Source organism: Zalophus californianus, chromosome 5 (genome assembly GCF_009762305.2).
Source record: "Zalophus californianus isolate mZalCal1 chromosome 5, mZalCal1.pri.v2, whole genome shotgun sequence".
NCBI lineage: Eukaryota > Metazoa > Chordata > Mammalia > Carnivora > Otariidae > Zalophus > Zalophus californianus.
Window position 1 is genome coordinate 142,738,420 of NC_045599.1, and position 14,456 is coordinate 142,752,875.

At 45.1% G+C, this 14,456-nt stretch overlaps 1 protein-coding gene across 6 annotated transcripts in view; it reads right to left on the reverse strand.

Annotated features, from left to right (window-relative positions):
* Window positions 1-14,456, reverse strand: part of TRIO (trio Rho guanine nucleotide exchange factor) — a 222,609-nt gene that overhangs the window by 157,298 nt on the left and 50,855 nt on the right. For all 6 annotated transcript variants that reach the window (XM_027606767.2, XM_027606769.2, XM_027606766.2 and 3 more), the window contains exon 9: window positions 8,370-8,492. In XM_027606767.2, coding sequence (XP_027462568.2) covers window positions 8,370-8,492 — 123 coding nt within the window. The remainder of the gene's footprint in view (window positions 1-8,369; window positions 8,493-14,456) is intronic.

Consider the following 14,456-nt stretch of genomic DNA (forward strand, 5'->3'; position numbering starts at 1 on the left):
TAGCTCACTTTATTCTAAGAATACAGTATCTAATACATGTAACATATAAAATATGGTAACTGGCTGTTTATGTGATCAGTAGGGCTTCCGGTCAACAGTAGGCTATTAGATAAGTTTTGGGGGGGGAAGTCAAAACTTATACCCGGATTTTTGAGGTGCCTGGCTGGCTCAACTGGTAGAGCGTGCGACCCTTGATGTTGGGGTTGTAGGTCTGGGTCCCACGTTGGGTGTAGAAATCACTTAGAAATAAAACCTTAAGGGGTGCCTGGGTGGCTCAGTTGTTAAGCGTCTGCCTTCGGCTCAGGTCATGATCCCAGGGTCCTGGGATTGAGCCCCACATCGGGCTCCCTGCTCGGTGGGAAGCCTGCTTCTCCCTCTCTCACTCCCCCTGCTTGTATTCCCTCTCTCGCTGTGTCTCTCTCTGTCAAATAAATAAAATCTTTAAAAAAGAGAGAAAGAAATAAAACCTTAAAAAAAGTTACACATGGACTGTCAACTGCGGGCGGGGGGGGGGGGGTGTCAGTGTCCCTAAGCCCCACGTTGTTCGAAGGTCAGCTACCTGTGTGTGCATGTATACGCAATATATACACACACATATACATAGCGGATTTTTCAGAAAAAACTTTCACCTTTGGAAAAATCCTTGGGTACTTTCCACAATTATCTCAGTTAGACCTTTCCTCCTGAGGGGCTGGCTCCTGGGCCCTTCGGTGCAGCCCCTGGGCACAGAGAAAGCTCTCCTTATGAAGCTCAGCTATTAGCATCAAGGGCTCCTGCCACCGAGGTTCTGCATACATTGCTGACAAAGGGTCTATGACCATCAGAGGCTCAGATTCAGGTGACTTTTCTGGGGACGATGGCTTTATGGAGACCCAGGCTCCCCCCCGCGAAGCCTCACCCAGGAAGCATGCTCTGCATCTCTGGGCAGAGGTACGAAAGAAGCTAACAGAGTATCATGCTTTCTGCAGCACACATACATTCTTTTAAGAGCTAAATCCTATTTTCTTATTATCACCGCCATGAAGTTGCTTACCTCTCGTGTTTAATAAGGAGATCGGCAGGTGATATTGCCTCCCAGCACTGAACACTTTGTTTCTGAAAGCTTTTCTACCTCTTTGCCAGCAGGGAAGGATATTTGAGGCATATGTGAGTTCATTCCAAAAGAACAAGTGCATTTTTTTAATTTTCAGAGACACCACCCAGTATTTACTTTGTCCCACCTCTCATTTTACACTTGGAGAAAACGAGCCCGCACGACAGACTCCATGGCTTTCCCCGGGCCCCCAGGAGGGGCTGGTGGAGCCAGGGTCAGCATGCAGAGTCTCTGAGACCAACGGCCTTCCTGTGAACAGAGCCCACCCTAGGTCCCACTGCCACAGAAGATAAGAGATTTCCATGTGCTAACAAGCATACCGGTCATAAATGGTGACTCTGGAGCCCCTGGGCCTGCGCCCCACAAAGCCCTATCACAAGGGCACAAAGGGGAAGTGACTTGTCCAAGTCAGTCCGGAGAGCTCAGATTGTTCAAACAACAAATGGCCAGGCCAGGGTTCCTCTTGCAAGGGGAAATTCAGTACTTAAATTTCTACTTCAGGGGAGGTGGTGTCAGGAGGCTGTTTTAAAGCCTGAAGAAACCAGACTTCTCCTGCCTTCGGCCTGCCATCCTCTCCCCAAAGGCATCTCGCTGTGGGCCTACATTCCCTGGGAGGAGGATTAAAGGAGATACTAGAAGGGCCGGGCCCGGGTGGGGGCGGAATGGTTTCCCCTTTTCTGGAGAAGAAAATTCAAATTGCGTAAGTGCTAGGACTCAGGAAACACTGCAGGGCAGATCGGGCCTTCCTTTCTCTACAGATCCTCAGCTGCTCTGGTCTGGGACCAACAGAAGATGGCCAGAGGCTACATTTAGACAGCATCCAGTGAAAAAGACGGGTTTTCCTGATCTTAGAAAACACAGGAGAGGAGAAGAACATAAGTAGTTCAAGGAATGATTACTTTTAAAAAAAAAACAACATACCGAAGTCTGCATATAGAAAGCTTTCAAGGTATTTTATACCGATGCAACAAAAAAGAATGATGGGTCAGTACATCTATAATCTGTATTAAAAACCCCAGTGTCGGGGGCGCCTGGGTGGCTCAGTCGGTTGAGCGGCTGCCTTCGGCTCAGGTCATGATACTGGGGTGTTGGGATCGAGTCCCCGTGTCCGGCTCCCTGCTCAGCGGAGAGCCTGCTTCCCCCTCTCCCTCTGCCTGCCACTCTGCCTACTTGTGCTCTCTCTCTCTCTCTGTCAAATAAATAAATAAAATCTTTAAAAAAAAAAAATGAAAAAACAAAACCCAGTGTCCTGGGGCGCCTGGGTGGCTCAGTCGGTTGAGCGTCTGCCTTCGGCTCAGGTCATGATCCCAGGGTCCTGGGATCCAGCCCCACATCAGGCTCCCTGCTTCCCCCTTTCCCTCTGCCCCCTGCTTGTGCTATCTCAAATAAATAAAATCTTAAAAACAGACAAACCCAGTGTTCTGAATCATTTAAAAGGCCCATAAATTGCCATCTTTTCATCCACGAAGGGAAAGCACAGGACACAAGCCTGCCACCCCTCTTCCCCAGCACACACACACACAGGTGATACAGAGCTGAAATGTGCTACAGCGTGGTAAAACTCACAACACTAGGAGAAGTGAAAAACTCTGTATGGCACATATTTAGGTACAGCAACACAGTGACTACTGACGGCTATCCGTATGTGTTAGCATTTTACCAGAGAAATAATTCTGGGTGGAGGGGGGCAGGGGAAGGTTCTAGGCAGGGAATCGGCACAGCTAGTCTTGTCACAGCTACCTGGCGAAGGAAGGAATTAGGTATCATTTTACGGCTAGGGAAACTGAGGCTTGGGGAGATGGAGGAACCTGCCCAAGGTCATAAAAGCAGTGAAGGCCTTAGGAAATTTAAGAAGTGTTGTGATAAGGGAAATTTGGTATCTTGTAAGCACATGCCAACCTGAAGGAAATCCTTGACAGTAAACATCGGGCCAAAATTCTCCACTACGAATTTATTTAAAAAGACAAAACACTACACCTTATATCAAAAAATGAACTTATTGTGAAATGGCAGCCTGTGGTATAGAAGCAAGGCTCTATTAACTGTAGCAAATCAGAAATTTAGGACATGCTGTGCACAAAAGAGGACAATGAGCTCAGTAGCGACCAGGGAACTGGAGAATACGCCTGATTATCTTCTGCAAATCTTGCCCAAATGGAATGTCTCCTGCTTTCCTAAATGCCACATTTCTTTATCCCGGAAGACAAGATAATTACATGGCACACATAAAAAGTTGTTGACAGAAACGGCTTCATGGAGAAGGCTGTCACAATACGTTCCATCTTTGGAAGGTGATGTGAATCTCAGGGGAAAGGCAGACAGGAGAGAAGGTAGTGTAAGCGCTCACAGGATACACGCCCATGGGGAGATGCTATGGCAGAGATTTACTAATCGTATTCAAGAAATCTGTGCTCTGGAAGCTGGCTTCTTCCTTAAACCAGGGTTTTGTGGGCTTTACTTTACCGGCTATCGTAATCATAGCTTTTTAAATCTAAAAAGGAACATTAACTTGAATACCTACTTAGAAGGTAAAAGAGAAAAATGCCTGCCTGAGCATCTCCCTCTCCAAAAGTCATGTGCAGAAAGCTTCCCGTGGGGAAAGCACGTATTTCTTCTGTAAAGCTCCTGCGTGAAAATGCGACATAGTTGCACAAGGCCACACCCTATACATTCATCAGCCCGGAATCATGCAATAGGAAACAGCTACTCACAATCACCGTACAAAATAAAGAAGGGATGGATCCTCAGATTAGTAGAGAGGAGGTTCTTGGCTCTGCAAAACTGCATGCAAAACGTATCCAAGTGCTTCCTGATGTGGCCACAGCGGCGCCTGAAACAAAGCCCCACGCCTGAGGCTCCTGCAGGAAGTCTCTCGCCCTGCAGACGTGACGCCAGGCTGTGCCGCTGGCTCCCACCAACTCAACCTGACTTCTTCTCAGGTTCCTCCTTCCCAGAACACCAGAACTGTTCTACATAATAAATCTATATTTAGTACCTTTTAAATGAATTCAACCATAAGACTTTCACCACTTCCTTCTTGTATCTGGTACTTCACCATATGCCACAACTCACTGTTTTGGAGAAGCTGGCTATAAGTGTATTAAATAAATGGCTAAATCTAGATCGCTAAAGACAATTTAGAATTGATTTTCCAAAGGACCCTTCAAGATGCAACCCTAAAAAACCACCAACCTTAAACAACGGCAAAAAGGAATTTTCTTCTCCCTAAACCCCAAAATTTGTTCTACTTTTGTGAATATGTTTCAGAAAATGAAATACAGCTCCTTATTAAGCACTAACAATACCGTATCTGCTCTTAATTTGGGCTTCCAAAGGCCATCCTGTTCAAAAAATGACATAAATCTAAAATATAAACTTAGATCTCTGCCATAAGCACTTCTGTGGTTTGATTTGCCAGACAGCAGTCAAGGATGGGGCAGGCAGGGGGAAAGGGTGGTGAAGGTCACTGCAGCGGGGCTCGTTGGCCTGTGCTGCAGCAAAACTGAGGCTGTGCCCCTTGGGAAGAGCCAGAAAACTACAGTGAAGGAAGCTACAAACACAAGATGTAATCTTGCCTCGAGGGCAAGGCCACTGTTTGTCCGGACCAAACCTGCTGCACGTGGCTGGCCAGTATCTGAAAACCAGAGGGAGGGACAGCGGGTGCAGATGTCTGCAAAGTGAACTAAGCGTTTGTATTCAAGGCTGCTCTTGATGCACAGCTCAGATTTGGAGTTTGAGCACTTAACAGTGTAAGGGCAAGAGGCTGGGCACCCCTTAGAATCCCAGGGACAAAGAGCAGAGATAAGAAAGGACTGGGGCTCAGCTGAGTAGGTAGAGGTGGGCGCAAACAAGCATCTGCCTCTCTCTGAACCAGGGGTGAAGAGCAGACCACAGCTCAGAGTGCTACTCTGACCCTTGGCTTGCCCTAGAAACCTGAGGGCAGAAATACTTCCTGCAAAGAGTCTTCTCACTCTTGCTGCCCCCTGGGACCCTGTGTTGACAGCTTTGATGGTTGGCTTAGACCAGCGGAGATGAGTTTACCATGGAAAGATAGGGCGCTAGCCATAGTAGAGATTTCCTTAATTTGGAATGGAAGGAACCACTGGAACCGGAGGGAGAAGGGTCAATGGCGTGCTGGACACAGGAGGACATTCGGGAGACCCTCGCCCTCCCTACTGGAGGGAGCTCAGGCAGGCGTGGGAAGAGGTGAGGGCAGCCCAGCCTACGGCCATGGGTGACCATGCTACTTGAGGGGGCAGCCTCCATCTCCAGAGCCTGGTTCTTTGAAGTTCTGCCTCTTACTTTCTTCAGTGCCTGAAGTCTTTGCTCATATGACACAAACTTCATATCCATCCCCAAACCACATCGGCCACGGCAGTAGCTTATCGCATGGAAAAAACGAAGGGGAGATAAGAGCACATTTTCCACATTTCTTCTACAAGAGGAAGACAAAATATTTTCCAGCAGGCACGAAGGAGGGACACTACACATAAAACAGACAAGAAAAATGCTCCAAAGACGCATCCTGCTTGCGGCAAGGCTGCTGAACACACCATCTTTTCCTGCTCCTTTTTCGAGATGGAGAAAGCAGAAAGACAGGGATTGTCATTTTTACTTCGTATGTGAAGACACGTAGAGAAGGCATTTTCACCGAACAAGACTTAGCGCAGACTGTTCTGTTATCCCATTAAGTCTGTCCCGAATTCAGTTCCCCAAACTAGTGTGTACCTGAACCCTCTGTCATACAGAACCTACAGACACACAGCCACGGTTTACTCCTCTCTACCCTGCCTTGCAGATGAGACCACATTGTTGGATCTACTGACACTCTTCCTTTTTAGAAGGGAAGAAGCTCTTTATTTCTAATCATGTTTTTATACCCTCCAACCTATTTGCTTAATATTAATATTCGTAAATCAGTTTTATTTTGGTTAATATTTGCCTGGTGGATCTTTCGGTAATAGGTTATATACTTTCAAACTTCCTGGGTATTTATGTTTTAGGTGTGTCCTCTGAAAATAATGCCATGATTTTTAAGAGATAATCAGAGAATCTTTTGTCTCTTTACAAGTAAAATCTATTTTGCATTTATTGTAATTACTGATACTTATGAACAAATTACTGCATCTTATTCTGTGATTTCTATCATGATTTTTGTTTTCTTTGTTTCTTTTGCTTCCACCAGACCATTTCCATGAATTTTTATTTACCCAGTTTTCTGGTTCTTTTCCTGCTACGCTTGCTAGAAGTGACACTTCCTATCCCTAGACTCTAAGTGGTCATTCCAAAGTGCTAAAGTGCCCGTGAGTTTACAAGCGTCAGTCAGGTAAGCAGTAGCTCCTGCCAGCCTCAGAACCCACTTCCTCTCCCGAGTTAAAGTGCTCTGGTACTTCACCGCCATCCTTTTAACTACACCAAATCTACCGTTTAAATGGTCAATCCTTGGATTTACAAATATATTTCCCAATTTCTATGCTCATTCTTGATCCCAGTCCTTTCTTCTCATACTTTCCTTTTTATTAACTAATTCATTTGATAAATATCTGCTGATCACTATAATGTGCCAGGCATTGTTTTAGGCGTTAGAGATGGAGAAAAGAACAAAACAAAGTCCCTGTTCTTGCAGTGTTCCCATTATAGTGGGTGCTTCCATTATTCTTACTCAACTATATATGCCTTGGGGCACGTGGGTGGCTCAGTCAGTGAAGCCTCCGACTCCTGGTTCCGGCTCAGGTCATGGTCTCAGGGTCGTGAGACCAAGCCCCATGTCGGCGCGGTCGTGGATCGTGAGACCAAGCCCCATGTCGGCGCGGTCGTGGATCGTGAGACCAAGCCCCATGTCGGCGCGGTCGTGGAGCCCGCTCAGGATTCTTTTCCCTCTCCCTCTGCCCCTCTCCCACCACTCTCACGCACGAGCACTCTTTCCTTCTCTCTGAAATAAATCTTTTAAAAAAATAAACTATATGCTTTAGTTCTTCTGGTAAGTATCTGAGTAGTAAACTCACTCAGTCTTGATCTACATTTTATCCTCATCACCGAACGATAGTTCAGCTGGATCTGGAATTCCAGGTTCAGAGTTAATTTCCCTTAAGACTATTCTACCAACTTCCAGAATCTGTGGTTCCTAGAGAGAAGTGGGCTTGCTTCCTTGCTTCCTTCCTTCCCTCCTTTCTTCCTTCCTTCCTTCTTTCTTTTAAGATTTATTTTTTTTTTTTGAGAGAGAGAGAGAGAGCAAGAAGGAGTGGAGGGTAGGGGCAGAGGGAGAGGGAAACTCCCAAGCAGACTCCCCACTGAGCGCAGAGCCCGACGCAGGGCTCGATCTCACGACCCCGAGGATCACGACCTGAGCTGAAAGCATGAGTCGGACACTCAACCAACGGTGCCACCCGGGGCCCCAAGAAGTCGGCTGTCTTTCTAATAACCCTTCTCACAGGGGTTGTTTTGTCATTTCTGTCCTTGTTTTTAAGACTTTGTCTCTGATGTTCCTCGGTTTTACAATAATGTCTTTCAGTTTGGATGCATCCTACTAGACAACTTCTGTTTAAAGTAACCTTCCCTCTACACCTCCTTATAACTTCCATATAACATGGAACGGACACACACACAAGGCCATGTTGTAATTTCTCCCTTCTTCACTCTACTTTCTTTCAAAACACAAAACAAAAAGCACATTTACCAAATAATAAGTAGAAGGTCCTGGCCTGGGTGCTTTCCATGCTGCTGCCGTACACACCCCTGACTTCCTCTCTTCCAGAAGCCTTCCCTGGGCCTACTTTCCAGATAAGAACGTCAATCTGAGAAATGTGAAGAGACTTTTCCAAATGACGCAGCTCGTGAGCATGATAGCCAATGCTTCCACTCCACAAATCCCATGCCCTAAACACACTACACGCCCTACATCCTGCTGCTAAGCACACACGTTTAAAAGAACTGGAAAAGGACAAGGAATGCTGGCCCATCATCACAGAAATGTGAGAACCATTACTGTTTATCAGTTGAAATCTCACAAATGAGTCAACAGGCATTGGTACAATAAATACGGCAAAAACATTCAGGGCATTTTTCTGTGTCAAGAACACCTTATTTTATGGCCCAGCCAACAGACGAAATCTGAGCAGGCAAGGACAGCCTCACTCTCAAATCTGAGCATTACCTCCTCTGAATCACCTTTAAACATATCTAGCGAAGATCAGTCATCTCAGATGTGGTTAAAACAAATTCAAAAACCAACCACAGAGGTATCTATGGGAGAAAACAGTGAAAGCCATGGTTTTACCTGTGCTACTTCTTCGAAATCTTCATGACGTTTCTGCAAAGCTCTGGCCCGATGAAGAGATTTCCCCACACCCGTATGTTTGCTCAGAAATGCTTCTCCATGGTTCTCAATCCAGTCCAGCACCTACAATAAAATACAGGCATATATGCCATAAAAACAATGTTCTGCCTTGTTCGGTGGCTAGGGATACCCGCGCATACATTCTGTTGTCAAAACTATAACAAACGAGAAGCAAAGGAAGGAAAAAAACTGGAAGCAACTGGACACTAATCTACCATGTCTGATCAGCTTTCCCAACGTGATTTCCAGCAGCTCTTAACTGTAAGAGCCTAAGTCTGTCTCTGTATAAATATCACGTGCAATAATGATTAAGTCTCATCTCATTTTATGTGCAACGGAGCATCCAAAACTAAATGGGTTTTGGATAAGATACTGGTTACCAAGCCACAGACAACCAGTTTAACTTAACATTTTTATAAGGCTCAAAGCTTCCCAACTCGGCCAATTCAAGTTTAACCACAGAGTTAATGTTTTTCTGCCTCTTCTTTAGAACACGGAAAACATAAAAATAAAACCTAAGAAAACGAAACACTCAAATGCCTCCGTCCTGGTCTTTGAGGATAATTTACTCTGTAAACTACTAAGCTGTTGTGAAAGCTAAACATTCCATGAATTTAATTACTTAAAAGTTCTTGCAAGTTGACATCCACCACATACAGAAAGGGAGTAAAAGTTAAGCAGTGCGACCCGACGTTTCTAGGTTCAGAGTCAGTACAGAGAGTTCACTGGCTCTCTTACCTGAGAAACCACAAAAAACTAACAAAAGTATTTACACTACCCTCAAATGTATACTTGGCCCCTTTGTGATGGGGAAAAGAGAACTAGCAAAAAATAAGCCAGTGACATCTTCCGCTAAAAACTAAAACTTTGGGTACAAGATATTTAAATATTCGAATATATTTGTTAACAGACTGCTGAAGGCCACCTCTCATACTTCACATTTAGTAACTATGGTTATGATGTACATGGATCAAAACTATCTCAGACTGAAGAACCAGCTGGGGAAGCACAGCCAGGACAGTGGTTGAGGGGACAACCTGGAAGCCGACCAGTCATGGCACCCCACTAATGGCAAAATAAAAGGGGTCTTAACTTGGGATTCAGTGCTATGAAAAGGATCCCTTGCCCTTTGTTGCCTGCACTAGGGAGAGATCAGCTGTGCTGACAGAACTCTTAAAAAGGGGGAAAAAAAAAAAGGGCAGCTGGTAAGGGCTAGTCGTCCAGGGACAACTGGCCTTGTTATCCATCGCTCCAAACCAGCAACATTCAAGAAGCCAAGGGTCTGACCGAGGGCCCTTTCTGCATAGGGTTGAGCAAAGTTAGTAGTACATGTAAATAAAATAGCTTGCAAACCTGAATAAACCACTGATGGTCTTTCTTAAAGACCCTGTAGAATTAGCAGAAGTGTTGGTGCATTGGGCGGGGGTGGAGCACAGAGGCCAAGCCTTGCAGCAGAAGCTCAGCTAAAGCCACACATCTACTCTATTGTTATAGCTCATTTCTGAACCTCTTTTGTCAACACCACCAATCTGCTAGTCACTGGGGTCACACTATCAGAGTGCTTCTGAGTGGATCTACATGTATTCTGTCACCTCACTCCCAGTCCTCCTGAAAGCTCTCTCGTTTCCACCCTCCACTTCTAGCCCCCACTGCATACCCAGGGTCTAGCTATGTGTTCTTGGGCGAGTTCTTTATCCTTCCTGGACTGTAGCTTCCTTGGTGCTCGTGACTGTAACGGGGAGTTGTGAGGTCTACGCTAAGCACATTAACCCCAGCACGGCGGATATAGAGTATGTGTAGCATCCCCACCCCTAAACCGTAGCCCATGGCAGACTTCCATCTAATTTAAAGCTCTTTGGTTGCACAAGCTACAATTATCTGTTGCTTTTCAGTTTAATTTTTTCTTTAAGTAATCTCTACACCCAACACGGGGCTCAAAACTCATGACCCCAAGATCAAGGGTCACACGCTCCTCCGACTGAGCCAGCCAGGCGCCCCATCCATTGCTTTTTAATTAGTGTACATTATTTTCCTTTCTCGAGATAAGAGAGAGAGAGAGAGAGAGACTGCACTTTAGTATTACCATTAGTAAGTAGAGCTACATTCACGCCTGACTTCAAGGCAGATATAAAGCTGCTGAGTTGTTTACATGAGTCTCTTAATTCATATTATAAAACACAGATCCTGTTCCACTCCTACGAAATGTCCATTGACAACTTCAAGACGTCTCAACCTCAAGAATGGATACAGTTAAATGGAAAGTGCCTCTGGGCATGAGGCCAATACCACACAGGAGACAAGGATCAAATATATTAAGCCTGAAAAGAACTTAAAGATACGTAAGTCTCCCTGCCTATCGGATCTGTATGAAGGACTAAGAGATCTTCAACTACAGTATATTCTGTATATTCCTCAACTTTACTGTTAAAAGAAAAACTGAGCCACTGGTAAGCAGCAAATCTGATAATCACCAGCAACTCAATACAGACTTGAAACAAGGACACAATTTGAAAAAGTAAAATGTAAACATTATTTGGTAGAAAGGGCTGAGGAAACAAACTACAGTATCTTTAAAATAATAAAAATTTGGTTTTGGGGGGCCTGGGTGGCTCAGTTGTTAAGCGTCTGCCTTCGGCTCAGGTCATGATCGCGGGGTCCTGGGATTGAGCCCCGCATCGGGCTCCCTGCTCGGCCGGAAGCCTGCTTCTCCCTCTCCCGCTCCCCCTGCTTGTGTTCCCTCTCTTGTGTGTGTGTCTCTGTCAAGTAAATAAATAAAATCTTTAAAATAAATTAAAGAATAAAAATAAAAATTTGGTTTTTGAAGCCTAAGAAAAGTCTTTCAGGAAGCTTAAGTTGGAAATTAAAGCTATTATGAACCAACTGCTCAGAGTTACAATTTTTCTTTTATTAGCGGTTCCTTTAGACAGAATTGTAAACACCAGGTGAAACTGTTATTTCCAACAAACATGAAAGTAATTCAAAGAAGGTGTACAAACTCCAAGCACTTTAAAAAAAACTAGTGGCAGACAATTATGAAATCCAGCTCACATTCAAAACCAAATTCCCCACAAGGCTTCTGCTTCTTCGACAAGTCTGAGAACATTTCCCAGATTGCCAAGGAATCAATACAGCTGCCCAAAGAGCATTTCAAAGACACGCTTGTGGAATCTTTTCCATTTAAAACATAAAAATATTTGCAAATCAGGGGCTTCATCAACCTAATCCAGCCAGCCGCCTCCCTGACCTCAGCTGTAGCCAGCAGCCGTCATTTGTCTTTGTGCCCCCAGCCCCAGAAACAAGGCTGGCACAGGATTTGAGGCTCTGCTGCTAGACCGAGGGAAAAGGACAAGAGGGATTCCTTCCCACAGGCTACCTGGTTCCTGGGCAGGAGAGCAAAGCTGGGAGGCCTAGGCCACCTCCCTCTCTGCGCAGAGGATGTGGCGGGAGCTGATTCGTCTGTACATCAGTGCCCTCTAATGGACACAGTGACAGCCCCAAGGTCAAGGTCACTCCAAAGTGAGCCACCAACACAACACAGATACCGTCTCAGCATCTAAGTCAAAATGTCAGATGGTCAGGAAACCTTACATATTGTTTAGCTTCACTCCCTGTTTGTAATTACAAGATAGATCATGATGATGGCAAGTATGATTATGCTCATTTCTTACCTAATAATTATACTGCTGTCTGAGAACTTGCTGTTACAGCAAGCACTGACCTGGGCTGTGTGTGCACCAAGCCATCAGTCCTCACAGTGAGCTGGGGTAGGGGAGGCATATCATATGCCCATTTCACAGATGAAGACACAGGACCAAAGACCCTCAACTACCATGTGGAAGAGTCAGTCTGGGGACTAAGATCCAGAAAATCTGGTCAAAGGGTCCACTCTCTTAACCGCTGGTCTGTACGCCTCTTGAGTCGGCTCCAGTGCCATCTAGGTGGCACAATGGGGTCTGGAAGGAAAGAGCTGTTCTTGTTTGCCAACAGCTGGGGGCTCCTGGGCAAACGACCTCTGATGAAGTGACTGTGTTATAATGGACAGCAAACACTCCCAACTCTCGGTTAAAGGCCATGGGAACTGGCTGCCGCCGGCACCTTTCCCCCAACTCACGTGGCAGAGTTCCGGCTGTCTTGTACAACCTACGTGATTTTCTGTGACAAGCCCCCACTACCTAACGCTCACTGTTTCCTGGACTACTCTTTCTGGTGACTGCTTCTTTAAGATTTTGTGACTAAATACTACACCCCCATCAGAGGAAACTAATTCTTACAAACCCATGTCTCAACAATAGACAATATGAAGACCATGTAAAGACATTTTCCCTTCAAAGCGCAGAGATGTTTATTTCAAATACTGACCGGAGTCACCTCCTACTATCACCACGAATCACATCACTGCTGCCAGCCATCATTTACTGAGAGATTATTCCACACCATGTTTGGGAGGGCAACACATGCAGGTCCATAATCCCTTATCCACAAAAAAGCAGCAACAGCTCTGAAAGTCTCAATTATTTTTTCAAAACTTGGTCCCAAAAATTCATTTGGCAGCAAGATCTGACTCCCTTAGTGTAGTTTAGATCCTTGTCCACTTGGCTGCAGAAATCTCCATGTTTTCCTTTAGAGTATGGGGGGCGGCCCAGACCCCACGAGAGGGTCCTGTATCACACCCTGTACGCACTCTGTTATCTTCCTAAAGTTTGAAAAACTCTCAACCCCCAAACACATCTATGCCCAAGGGCTACAAACGAGAGAGTGGACTTTGATTACTGTCCCTATTCAACAAGACATGGGGTCTCAGAGAAGTGAAGCAACGTGCCCAAGAAAGAAGACCGAGGAAAGAGATTCACATGAAGGTCTTCAGAGCCCCAAACTCAGGCTCTAACCCGTCATTACATTACATCATGGCTTGTAGATACAACATGAACGCTGTAAAAATATTTCTAAAATTAGAGTTCCAGCTTTAGGAGGGCTGTTTATAAAAACTAGATAAGACCTCAGACATAAAACAACCAAGAACACATGAAGCCAGTCTCGTTTTACTGGGAACTTTGGATCCAAAGAGTATTCAGGGAAAGCATACAAATATCTGTGAAATCCAGCCACCATTTTAAAGAGACATAATCAGTGAATAAGCGTTTTCTGTCAGAATAATGAGAATTCCTTCTAAGTCACATTTATTCAGTTCACAAAACACAAACACATGAATCAAGTGAAAAACCAAGTTAATTCTAAAATACCCTAAATGTGTTCTTTTTTAATATAAAATCAGATTTTTCCAGTGGCAAAATACTAATTTTCTCCCTGCCCATTCCCTATGAAACCAAAATTAACCCAGTTTCATTTAGTTACTTCCTTGTTTGACCCTTGTTGGTTTTCATTTAAATCACCAGGGATGCCAATCTCGAAATAGACATACTATGTGTTTCCGGGCTATTTTTTAAATTTTTTTTTTCCCCCAGGGCCATTTTTAAACAAGTGCTCCTGAAACCATCATCTAGATCAGAGCTTTCTTGATTATCAAATCCATGATATTTTAACGATTATAACAAAGAATGAGTGATTAGGCAACAAAGCAGGAGACCAAAGACCAAAAAGGAGGCCTTCCCTTAGAGAATGCTTTTAGGAAAGCCTGGTGTTTAGCATTGCTGTGAGGATATCCGATATTATGCTACTAATGAAATTTGCCCACAAAGTTAAGATCACAAAAGAAGGAATACTCTGAGTTTATATTATTGAATCCCACATACACCTGCTCTCCCAGGCTGCCTGGTACCTCTTCCCAGAAGCTCAGAGCATATTTCACCTGAAGCCAGCACCCTCGTTCATGTTCTTCCCTTTCTTTCTGGTGGGGGCCAGGCTTGTGGGCCACCGCCTGGAGAACAGGACACGGACACAGCCCGGGGCCGCTGTGGGGAGCTGGCTTCAAGACCGCTGGAAGCTATGAGTCAGTGCAGAGGGGTTCTCTCCCCTGCCTTCTCTGCCCCCACTTATCCATTCCCAAGGGGACTAAAGGAACCCCTCACA